The following is a 13,077-nucleotide window of genomic DNA, read 5'->3' as shown; positions in this document are numbered from 1 at the left end:
TCCTCGTTCGTTCAGTATCCAAGTAGATACCCAACAGGGTGCACCACGAGAAGGTGAGGATTGGACATTAGGTCAGAAGCCCTGGTCGGTTCTCCGCCTTCCTTTAAAGGCTATGTGGAGGTCTCCTCTCAGTTATACAGCTTTGACCCTTAAGCACCCCTTATTATTGATAAACCTTACCCTACACAACTCACCTCAATCTACAGAACATCAACCACCACCCTCAATTCCGATATCCAAGCCATCCTACAATGGGATTCGGATAATATCAATTTCAATGCTAATAAAATCCAGTTCTGTCCTATTTCCAATTTAAAAAAAAAATTTTTTTTGCCCAGTATCCTTTTCAACGATACCCAAATTTCCAGACAGTTTGAGATCTCTCTCTCCTTTGAATTACCCCTCACATCAAACCTCTCCTGGTATAAACACATCACAACCATTGCATCCTCAGCTTCAAAAAACTAGGATTTCTCTTTTGCTTAAGATGTTATTTCACCCCTGAACAGCTGTTAAGATTATACAAATCACAAATCCACCCAGCTATTGAATACTGCTCCCTCATATAGTGTGGCCCCCCCCCCCCCACTTTCACACAGACATATGGTTTCTGCAGTATGTATATTCTACAAATATTTCCGTTGGAAATGCTCATCTGAAATAACATTAATAATTCCTCCACTCAGTACTAAGCTTGTTGGAACAGGAGGAGCTTTCACCCCCATGAAAAAGGAGAAAGGAAAAAAAAAAACAATAGAAAATTTTCCAAAAATCTTTTCCTAATTAAAATTAATTTTTTTAAATGTTGTGCCGTGTCTTCTATTTCTATACTACTTATGAATTAGCAGTCACATAAGGTGGGAATACCCTATTGCTCTCGAGAATCATGGCCTGTGAACACAAGCCGAACGAAGTAGTGCTTGGGCAGACCAAACTTCATTTGCCTGAGCCGGGCCAGAAGAGATCACAGGCAGCATGTATTGGCGATCACTGCAGATTCTCAGTCATAGATTGTATGGAAATGTGTAGTGTGTATTCTCAAATCGTGTACTCAACTTGCCCCCCCCCCCCCCCACAAGATTAAATCTTGAGAGCTTGCCCCTCCCCCGAATTAAATTCTGAGTGTGCGCCACTGAAAACTCTATGCTATATACTAGCCATATACCAGATGGTATTCAAACCAATTTTAGCATACAGATCTGAGAGCTTAGTTACATTACCTTACTTATCCTCTTTGCTCCCTTGCAGAGCATAGGGCCTCAACCACTGACTTCCATCTGACTCTATTCAGTGCTTCTTGTTTGATCTCTTTCCAGGAACATCCCAGCCATCTTGTCTCTGTCTCTAGTTCTCTTCTCCATATTATCCTGGGTCTACCTCTTTTCCCGTTACCCTGGGAGATTCCATTCTAGTGCAATTTTTACTATTTCTTTACCTGGGTTCCTGATTGTGTGACCTATCCAATTCCATTTTCTTTTAGTGATTTCATTTCTGATTCTGGCTTGACCTGTTTTCTCCCAAAGTTCTATTTTTGTTATTTTATTTGGCTAGTATATTCCTAGTATCTTCCTCAAGCATTTGTTTATGTAGACCTGTATTTTATTTTTGCTTTCCTTTGTTAATGGCCATGTCTCCACTCTATGTAGTAAAACTGGTTTGATACTAGTGTTCTAATTTTGTTTTTTAATTTTATTTCCTTGGACCCCCAAATTTTCTTCATTATACTGAATGCAATTTGTGCTTTCTGAATTCTATTTTGTATATCCTGTGCAGTTCCTCCTTGTGTGCTAATCACTGATCCTAGGTAAACAAAGTTATATCTGTTCTAGTATTTTTCATAGTATTTCAAAGTCTAATTCTTGTTTAGGATTTATCTTCATTACTTTAGTCTTGTTATGATTTATTTTCAATCCACATTTATTTGCTTCCTGATTTAAATTATCAATTTTCTTTTGGAGGTGTTGTTGTTGTTGTCTTTGTGCCAAAATGCATATATCATCTGCAAAATCCAGGTCATTGATTTTATTTGACCATCCCCATTGAATGCCAGTTCTTTCTTCAGATATTTTCTGATCATCCAATCAATAACAATCATAAAGATTGTCAGGGAGAGTATACATCCTTTACTTACTCCTGTGTTTGTTGTAAATGGTTCTGATAGGTTCCCATTATTTGGATTTTGGGAGAGTATACATCCTTTACTTACTCCTGTGTTTTGTTGTAAATGGTTCTGATAGGTTGCCATTATTTGGATTTTCTATTTTTCATGAATTTTCTTTGTTATATTTATGATTTTCTGGGGAATCCCATAGTGTTTCATTAACTTACCCCCCTCCCCTTCTTCTTCAACCTTCTGGTTCTGTCCACTGCTGGATGAAGGTCTCCCCCCATGATTTTCCAGATCACTCGGTTTTCTACTTCTCCCATCCATCTCACTCCTGCAATTTGTTCCAGTTCATCTCTCTCCACCTTCTTCTCGGTCTTCCTCTTTGTCTTGCTCCGTCCATAGGTCTCCACTCTGTTGTTTTTCTAGTCCATCTCCCGTCTGCATCTGGCAATATGGCCAGCCCATCTTCACTTAGCCTGTTTAATGTATTATACAATATCCATGACACCCCCTATTTAATGAAATTTGGGAAAAGGAGGAATGGTCGGTTTGATCATTCAAAGTCAATGAATGATTAATTCATTGACTTGAATGGGCATTCAATAGCATAGACAGAATGACTATGCTATCGAATGCACACTAGATGGTCCACAGACTCAGAAGTGTTCCTCGGGCCTAGTAGGGTAGTGCATTGTCCTGCTAAAACAGGCCACTGACCGCAGAATGTATGAATGCCATGAAAGTATGTAGGTGATCAGCCAGCCTATTCTGGTAGCTTGCAGTATTTAAGGACCTTTCACCTCTCCAGACACACTAAGGGACCTAATGTGTCACATGAGACGTCTCATCAAACCATCACAATGCCATCACCTTCATAATCTACATTTATAGTTTTGATTTGGGGATAAGCAACCTAGATTGTTAGAGATTTATGAAAGCTGCAGAGAAAAGGTGTGTCTGTTCCATCAATGTGAGCTTTCAGGAAAATTACTTCATATCTTAAATTAGCTTTATTACTATGATAAAGATTCACAGAATGGACTGTAGTATTTAGAATGTTGTACAGCATCTATAAACATCCAGTGATGTTTAGAACATTGTGTAAAATTTTATTAAACATAGTTAGCACAGCCTGGGGATATGTGTGAAATTTATGTATTCAAATTAGGGACTTCTATTGGAAATGTTTTGAAACATAAGTCTAGGTGAATAAGATGAATAATAACAGAAAATTATAGAGAAAAGTTTGACAAACTTTTTATATCAATTAAACCCTTGATCATTTAATTTTGCAGAATTTGACACATAAATAGATGTGTATGTGGCAAATTGTAACTGGATTTTTTTTTTTTTTTTTCCTTTTAGAAAAAGGCACTTGAAGCTCATTCAGTGCTGAACAAGTTAGGACCAAGAGTTGAACTTGTAAGTATATATGTGTTTATATGTACTTATAATTTATATCAGTGTATATAAATCCAAAGATTTATTCTCCATCCAACAGAACAGGTGTCTCAGATTATATAACTCTTAACCCACACAAGTATTAAATGGACAGATTCACTTCCTTTTGTTGGTGGATTTGTATTTAAAAATAGAAAAAAATAGGTAGATTCATCATTTCTAATATAAAACTCTTGAACAGTAATATAAATTCTCTTAGTTTCCTTCAGCATTATTATCTTTATAAGAAATATCTATCTAATGCTGCTTGCAGGCTATCTATAAGAAAGCCTGCAAGCAGCAGATTTTTAGCCTACATGGCAAGGCTACTTTCAGAAGCGTCAAAAATCTAAAGAAACCGTTAGGAAGGGTTGCATTGGCATCTCTTAAATATTGCAAATCCAGTGATCTCATTCTTAATGCATTAGATCTAAAGAAGAATTCCAAACTTAAGTTGCTAAAAGCATCTACAACAGGGCTAAGAAAAAAGTATCCAATGAATGTCTCTTCAACATGAAATGTAACTTTAGGCCAGTTAAATAACCAAAAGTTGTTTTTATCCACTTTATTAGAAGAAACTAAAAGGAAAAAGAAAAAAAACATGGTAGTATTTAAAAAGTTTGCTAAATACCCACGCTAGCAAGATTCACCTTAAGAACAACAGCATATTAATTTGAATTTTCAAGCTCTAAATGGGGATCAGCACAGGCATATTAACCTAAGAATCACCATCCTTGGACTAATGCAAAATTCAGCAAGTAAAAATATTATATAACAGCAGGAGGGGGAAAAAGACATTCTTAGCAGTTCATTATTTTTATTATAGGCCCATGTAAAATTCCAAAAGAATATTTATTAGCAAAAATAGAATGGGATGCTACATATCTTCCTCTTCTCTTGAGATAGGAAGTGACATTCTTCCATTATAAGACCACTAAAAGTTAACATTATCCCTACAAGATATAGAGCACTTCCATGTTCTAAAAGAGAGTAATGACATAGTTATTTTCTTTGTGACTGAAGGGAATGTGATGGTACAGAGGACTGTGACTATTAAAATGATGCAATTACTTCATATCATTTGAAGCTGAAAAAATAGAAATCTTCAAAATCATACTCATATTCAATTTCAACTTTCTAGATCACATTGGAATTTACAAGAGAAATAAGACTGACACTCAAAGACCTCTTCATCTATTTATATCTTATCTGTATGCAGAATTCGCAAACAAAGCATAGCACCAAAGTTGTTATTCAATTAAAGAAGTTAAACATATAAAGAAGTCAATCCTGTTAGCCCTTTTAATTATTAAAAGACTGACAGGCTGACTTCTTTACATGTTAAAAATACCAAAGATTTTGCATTCATAATAACAGATTCGTATATAAAGGCAGTATCTACAAACAAAACTGAGGTCTAGGAATGAGGAACTCTGTTTCCAGTACTCGCCAATATTTGTATGGAAAAACATTTGAAGTAAGAGTTTATACTTCTCCATCATGACCAAAACTCTGGAGGAAAAAAAGATACATTAATGATTTCACGATATGGCACTTTGATCAGGATGTTCTCCAGGAGTTATTAAATCATAAACAACCAACATCCAAAAATCAAGTTTACGATAGAAATGTCTAACTAAATGAATATCAGAATATTTCAGTCTTTGGGCAGACTGAAAATTGCAACATGTAAGGAACCAACCCACACCAAAAGCTACGAGGATGGTCTGAAAAGTTCTCGACCAAACAATGCAAAAAACAAATTTATAATTTCAAAATTATTTTTATTTTTCAACATAATCTCCCCCTTTAAGACTAATGCATTTATTCCAGCGATGCTCCAGCGCCATTATTCTGTCCCTGTAGTGGTTTTCAGTGAGATTCGCAAAATACCTCTCTACAGTTGCAATCATCTCTTGATTTGAAGAAAAATGCTGACCAGCATTTTTCTTCAAATCGAGAGATAATGGCAGAAAGAGTTTTAGTTTAGGGAAGAGATAGTAGTCAGAGGGAGCCAAATCTGGGGAATAGGGTGTACCAACAATTCATAGTGCAGATCCCTTAATTTTCCCATTGCCAAAACACCTTTGTGGGCAGGTCCTGATGAAAGATGATTTTATTCTTCTGCAAACTGGGTCTTTTCTCACAAATTTTTTTTATCAGATCTGGTTAAAAGATTGGAACAATATTCCTCAGTTATTGTTTTAACTGAGGAATTGCCAAAACACCTTTGTGGGCAGGTGCGTTGTCCTGATGAAAGATGATTTTATTCTTCTGCAAACTGGGTCTTTTCTCACAAATTTTTTTTATCAGATCTGGTTACAAGATTGGAACAATATTCCTCAGTTATTGTTTTACTCTTTTCAAGATAATTAATAAATAAAATGCCTTTAGCATCCAAAAGACCGACACCATGACCTTTCCTGCTAATGGAACTAAGTTTGTCTTCTTTGGTGCCGAACAACCAGCTTCTGTCCACTGTTTTGACTCTGGTGTGTAATGGTGAATCATAGTCTCATTCATAGTAATAAATCTACCCACAAAATCAGTTTTAGTCTTGTTAAAACGTTCCAAGCACTGTTCAGAGATTTTCATGCGAGTCGTTTTTGATCTCCTGTGAGCAAGTGGTGCACCCATCTTGCGCAAAGCTTTTTCGTTTGCAATTCTTCATGCAAAATGTATCCTACACGTTCGTTTGAAATGCCTATAGTCTCAGCAATTTCACACACTTTGACTTGCCCGTCATCCAATAACATATCGTGCACTGATCAATGATTTCTGATGTTGTTACACTTTTTGACATCCTTCACGTGGATCATCTTCAGGGCCGGTATGGCCACTTTTAAACTCAGCAGCCCATTTCTTAATTGTCGAAAATGAAGGAGAAGAGTTCCCATAAACTTTTCTGAACTTCGAATGGCTTTCTTTTGGCGTTAAACCTTCTTTTACAAAGAATTTTATAACTCCACAATACTCACTTTTATCCATTTCAAGGGATAGAGACAACACTTTTGTTTCAGACAGCTGTATAAAACAAACTACTTGATAGAATGACTCAATTTCACATGGATGCTTATGACAGATGTAGCTACTCAAAAAAAAAAAAAAAAAAAAAAAAGCAAGCCTACGGTGTTGCCATCTATGGTTGAGGCCGAGAACTTTTCAGACCACTCTTGTATTTATATCCTGAGACCTGTTGACCTTAAAATGTGGAAAAGCAGTAGGAGTAGATGATGTTTGACCAGAAATGCTCAAATATAGAGGTATAAAAGTCTTGCAGTCGGAACACTAAATTAGCTGTATACAAGACAGTGTTCAAACCAGTTTTAACTTATGGATCTGAGAGCTGGGTCAGAAGTAAAACACTTGACCAAAGACTAGAGACCACAGATATGAGTGTCCTGAGAAAGATTAGGAGCAGGAACAGATGGCATCAATGGCAATATCATATTAAGAATGAGGATATTAGAAAAAGAACTTGGCATTGTTAGCATCGAGGAATGTATTAGTTAGCAGAGCTAATCTTAGTTTGTATCATCACTTAAACAGAATTGAAGAGGAAAGATTAGCAAAACAAGTGTTCTCTTCCAGTTTGGCAGGACACGACCCAGAGGAAGACCAAGATATAGATGGATTGATCCTGTACAACAGTGCCTTAGATGATAGATCTGAGATATCTTAGAAGATAGATCTAAATATAAGATCTGATAATGTTGTGGAGTCTTAACAAGTAACAGACTGATTTGGAGGAAAATTGTAGATAGTAAGTTAGTAATGATGTAAATTTTTCATGTAGTACTATCATATCCTGTACACCCCTTGAGGGTACACGCTAGGAATTTGATGATGATGATGAGAAAAAAAGGAGGAACCTGTTGAGGTGTTTATTGAACAACTAGGAGTTATATGTAGTCATTGGTGAAATTAGTGTGAAGAAAGCTCAAAGAACAGTGAATGGAAGAGAAGAATGAGACACAGGCTCAGTAAGTTTGAGGGCTGTGTAATGATTTTACATATTAGAGAAAAGCAGAGGAATGGGGTAGGGGAATCAGTTCATTTGGAGGTGTCATGATCCTCCAAATAAACCATCCAGGGTGTTCCATGGACAGCATCAAGTGCACTGGAGGCACATGATGCACTTCTCAAAATATGAGCAGTATTTCAAGACCAGGTGAACTAAGGATCCAGATAATAGTGATGCTAAGAAAGTATAAAGGCAAAAGAAGCCAGAGGTACCAATCATTGGGGGGGGGGGGGGAAGCGAACTGCCTCCTATTAGCACCAAAGCTCTCCAGCTGCCCTGTCCCACTGGACAGTAGCAATGAGACATTGATTTTGAAGCTTGGATCATTTGTGCATCACATTCCTCTCAAATGAAGAAGAGTAATGTATTGCACAGTCATCTGAACTTCAGATAAGGTTTTAGGATAATAACGGAAGGCATTAATTAATGTGTTGGATGAAGGACATGAGGTGAAAGTACATCTCTGGGATGATGCTCCACCATGGCTCATAATTACCACAGAGATAATGGGCAAGTCAGGTGTGACAAGTAAGCCTCTATGACAGAAATGATCAAATGCTCAAGAAATGTTGTGATGTATACAGTGGTGCCTCGCAATTCGACACTAATCCGTCACCGAACTAATGTCGAATTGCTGGACAATATTTCCCATATAAGTCTATGGAAAATAGATGAATTCGTTGCTCGACCCCCATCAGAGCCGTAGCTAGGGAGGGGCAGAGGCGGCGGTCCACACCGGGTGGCACTTTGAATCTTTTTTGAGCTTTTCCAGTTAATTCTAAAATACAGTCTCAAGAACTCATTTCCAAATATTGTAATATTACTGCGAATTTTCCTCACAATTACTGTAAGTGTTAGTTGTGAGAGGAGTTTTTCTAAATTAAAATTGATTATGAATTACCTACATTACTATGAAATAGACTTCGAAAATGTCATCAACGATTTTGCTAAAGAAAAGCAAGAAAAATAACATTTTAGATTGTTGAAATTAAGGTTTTACTTCAAAAATAAACATAGTGTTTTAATTTATTTCTCTATACTGGGTTTGACTTTTTGTAGTATTTTTGGTGTGTATTGAGAGGGGCGGCAAGCTCAGAGACTGCTGTCCTGGCGGCAAAAGCTCTTGCTACACCACTGACCCCCATCTCACTGTGGGAGAGAAATACACCATATTATTTACTTTACGTATTTTACTATTGTATAACACACTAAATTACAAAATACACTATTATATACACAAGACATACAATCTATTGAGCCTTAGATGTTGGAAGGGAGTCTTCTATCCTGTTCTACCTCTTCTCGTTTCCTCTTTGCTTTAACAGGGATGAGAAACTGATCAAGGGGGGACTGTGTCTCTCCCTCTTTTTCAAGATGGTTTTGAAGTGATGCTGATGGTGTTGTTGAACAAGTCTGTCATTCTACTCACATTAGTAGTGTTGGAGTGCCATTCCAAACAAACAGACTGCGCCTTCTCCCAATGGAATAAAACTTCTTTGATGGCACCTGTTGGCATCGTCCCTTTTTCCCTGCCATCCTCTTCTTCAGGTGAAATTCCTCTTTCTCTCTCCTTTGTTTGCTGTTCACTGAGTGCTCTGAGTTCTTCATCGTGATCCTCCACACAAGCTCTTCTACATCAGCCTCATCAACCTCTTCTATGTCGGGATTCTCCGCTGTCGAAATGATCTCTCGCAGCTGCTTGGTGTGCACTGTTGTCATCCTGAGAAAAATTAGGAACAAGTTTCTTCCACGATTCATGAAGAGGTTCTCTGTGTCACTCCATCCCAGGCAGTTTTAATAAGGGAAATTGCATGGAGAATATTGAACTCGATTTTCCAGAAGTCCTTCAGTGTCTTGTCAGAAGAGTGAATCACATTGAAAAGCCGTGAGAACAAAGTCTTGGTGTAAGGTTTTTTAAAACACGCAATCACTTCTTGATCCATGGTTTGGATCAGTGACGTCGTGTTTGGAGGCAAGAACTGGACTTTGATGAAGTCAAAGTAGATTTCAAGAATGTACTCTAAGTCTTGAGGGTGGGCACTAGCTTTGTCAAAGATCAGCAGTGCTTTCAAAGGCAAATTGTTGTCAGTGAGGAACTCCTTCACACTCGGGGTAAACACCTCAAAAATCCAATCTTTGAAAACTTGCTGGTCTACCCAGGCTTTTGCCTTGGTTTCTACATCACTGGCGGTTTGTACTTAATGATTTTCTTTCCAAAGCACTGAGGATTTTCTGAGTGGTAGAGTAGAAGTGGCTTTAGTTTTTAGTTTCTGCTTGCATTTGCTGCCAATAACGAGGTAAGTCTATCTTTCATAGGCTTATGTCCTTGGAGCTTGACTTCTTCTTGCATGATGCAAGTTCGATTTGGCAAGCACTTCCAAAATAACCCAATTTCATCCCCATTAAAAATTTGCTGTAGCAGTAGCCTTCCTTCCTGATTAAATCTTCAAATTTTTTCACAAACTTTTCTGCAACCTCTTTATCTGCACTAGCAGCTTCTCCCCTCCGAGAACACTTTGGATGCCTGTTCTACCTTGGAATCTTTGAAACCATCCTCGACTTGCTTTGAATTCCTCAGTTTGATCTGAGGTACATCCTGGAGTTTTCTTCTGCAATTCTTCAAAAATTAGCCTAGCCTTCTCACAGGTCATTTCCTGAGTTACTGGATCTCCTGTCGTCTGTCTTTCTGTAATCCAGGTAATAAGCAGCTTTTCCATCCCTTCATTGATTGAAGATCTATTATTGTCAGAAATCTTCCTTGCACCAGCAGACACCCTAGCACCCATAATCTTCTCTCTCTGTTGCCACAGTTGACCTAGGAATGCCATACTCTTGAGCTACATCTGTAATTGTTCTACCTTTCTGCACTTTATCTACAATTTCTTTCTTCTTCTTCTTCTTTATGCTCAACCAATTGTGCTTCTTTCCTGAATTATTCTTCTGTTCACTTCTTTTTGGACCCATTCTTAAATTTCACTAAAAAAAAATAATTGCAGATGCACAAAATTTTTACTTTCTGAAAAATGCAGAATTGAAAATTAGCACCAACAACACGAACAAACACAGCCCAGCAAGAAATGACAAATAAAAAATGACATCGCACAATTCCATGCATGCGCATACACCAGCCTGCGAAATTCAACTGTTGAATTGCGGGACGTAGAATTGTGAGGCACCACTGTATAACCTTCTCTATACTTTTTCCTTTAAAGGTAGGTAAGGATGCTGAGATCTGCTGTGGAGCAGGAGTAATAAAATCCATATTGATAATCATTAATTAATTGGCAGGCATCCAGAGTCACTCTTTCTTCATTGATTTTTAGAAGATTGAGTTGACGACAATGGGACAACAGTTTGCAGACCTCTTTCTCTCTCAGGATGGGATGATTATAGGCTTTCTTCCATGATGTCAAGCAGTTTGCTTAGATATGTTTGACAGCTTTTACAGATGGTATACGATAGTCATACATTATGGATCCCAAAATTTGAGCATATTTTAAGGATGTATCATCCAGTCTAGAACTTGTCATCCAAGCTGTAAAGGATTCTTCTTTTTTTTCTGGTGAAAGATCAAATGATGATGATGATAGGAGGTCATTAGCCATTTCTGGCTGATTACCCACTGGCATTGGAAGTGATAGAGAGGTGGAAGGGCAAAAAACAGATCCTCACCCCTCTGGATTCCTTATTGATGATCATTAATTAATTAGCAAGCATCCAGAGTCACTCTTTCTTCATTGTTTTTTAGAAGATTGAGTTGAAGACAATGGGACAACAGTTTGCAGACTTCTTTGTCTCTTAGGATGGGATCCATGATGTCAAGCAGTTTGCTTAGATATGTATGATAGCTTTTTCAGATAATATACGATAGTCAAGTCATGCATTATGGATACCAAAATTTGAGCATATTTTAAGGATGTATCATCCAGTCTAGAAGCTGTGTATCGGTCATGGACAACATTCAGGCCTTCAGTAAGCAATGTGCTGTTTCAGTGGGCATTGAGCATTATCTACCACCTGATCTTTAAGTTAAGGCAAATGTTTTCCCTTATATAAATGCTTTTATTTAACCAACAGGTGCATTTAAAACTTGGTTGCATGCCACATCAGCTCACTTGTTGCATGTTGTTAGCATCATCTCTCTTGTTTAAGTTTGCCATTTGTTTAGACAAATGGCTGCACTTCCAAAAACATCATTCTGGTTTCCATCATCAATCCTGTGTGCCAAGCAGGCAAAAAAGAGCAGGGAGTATATTTTGTAGTTATCCTACCTCATCAAATCTAATAGCTTTCAACTTACTCAGGTTAAAGCACATTTTGAGGTTTTTGGATATTTTGTAAGGAATATCAGAATTATTGTTTAATAGTCATTTTAGTTTAATTGATTGCACTGTGCATGTATCTCTCAAGTTAATAATGTTCCTAAAGAAGTTAAAATATTTATATGTATGTATATATGTATATTGCATTCTTTAAGAAGTTGGCCATTCAAAAGTTTCTGTAAATCTTTTCTAATCACTGTCATAAAATTCTCATAGCAACTTACTATGATGTTGCTAATATCCACTGGCTGGGGCAGAGCTAAGCAAACTTCATTGTCATCCTTTTGGTTTACTTCCATGTTTTTTTTTTATACCTTTGATACAACTTAAACATAATTAGAAATATGCATAAGCATTACTACTTCTTCTCATCAAGGATTAGGCATTTTCCTGTCCTGACTTCAATAGTTTTTCCAACTTGCAGCTGAAGTTCTTTCTCTTGAGTCTATATTTATCCACTTCTTTTGATAGCTCATATCTTTCCATCCTATATAAATGCCCTTTCCATTTCTCTCTCTCTATATATCTTAATATTTTCACTTAAGTTGTTGATAACTTTCTTCTAATGTCTTCATTTTTTTATATGGTCTAGTTTTTTGTATCCTTTATTCTTAAAAAAAAGTCATTTCTGCAACCTATTTTTACTTTGATCTTTCCTTATAGCAGTCCATGTTTCTGAACCACATTACTTTATAAATATTAAGTTAGATCCTGAAATGTACATATTTTTTCATCTATATTTTTGTCTTTTAGACAGGTTAGTATATGATAATGCTTTTATATATACTATAGATTGTATTTTTAAAAAGAAAGTAACCAGAATTTATGCTGTGGGTCAGGTGACATAACTTTTTTTGATAACTTATCTTTTCGTAGAAATAAAACCTCCTTAGTAAAGAGGGAAATAACATCAAAATTTGCTATAATTTCATCTTTTTGAATATGTATGTCTTTTAATGGTTGAAACAAAGTGTTCAGAATACTTGTGAGAGAGAGGAGAAAACTTTGGCTTTCCCATGAACACTTCATTATCTCCAATATGAACAAATCTGTATTTAGAAACCTTTAAGAGAAAGCAATCAGTTTTCTTACCCATTAAAGCCAAGGTTATGGAAAAGTTATATTGATGGTATCTTAATTTGGAATTGTGGACTAATTTTTTTAAAAAAAAGTTCCTGAACTAT

General features: G+C 36.7%; 1 protein-coding gene across 2 annotated transcripts in view; it reads left to right on the top strand.

Annotated features, from left to right (window-relative positions):
• Nucleotides 1-13,077, top strand: part of Smr (nuclear receptor corepressor smrter) — a 530,430-nt gene that overhangs the window by 269,155 nt on the left and 248,198 nt on the right. For both annotated transcript variants that reach the window (XM_090397581.1, XM_090397569.1), the window contains exon 7: nt 3,473-3,529. In XM_090397581.1, the coding sequence (XP_090253707.1) occupies nt 3,473-3,529 (57 nt within the window). The remainder of the gene's footprint in view (nt 1-3,472; nt 3,530-13,077) is intronic.

This window comes from Typopeltis vanoorti, chromosome 1 (genome assembly GCF_054136105.1).
Source record: "Typopeltis vanoorti isolate ZY-2024b chromosome 1, IOZ_Tvanoo_1.0, whole genome shotgun sequence".
NCBI lineage: Eukaryota > Metazoa > Arthropoda > Arachnida > Uropygi > Thelyphonidae > Typopeltis > Typopeltis vanoorti.
Note: the sequence above shows the minus strand (reverse complement) of the source record. Positions and strands in the feature narration are given on the sequence as shown.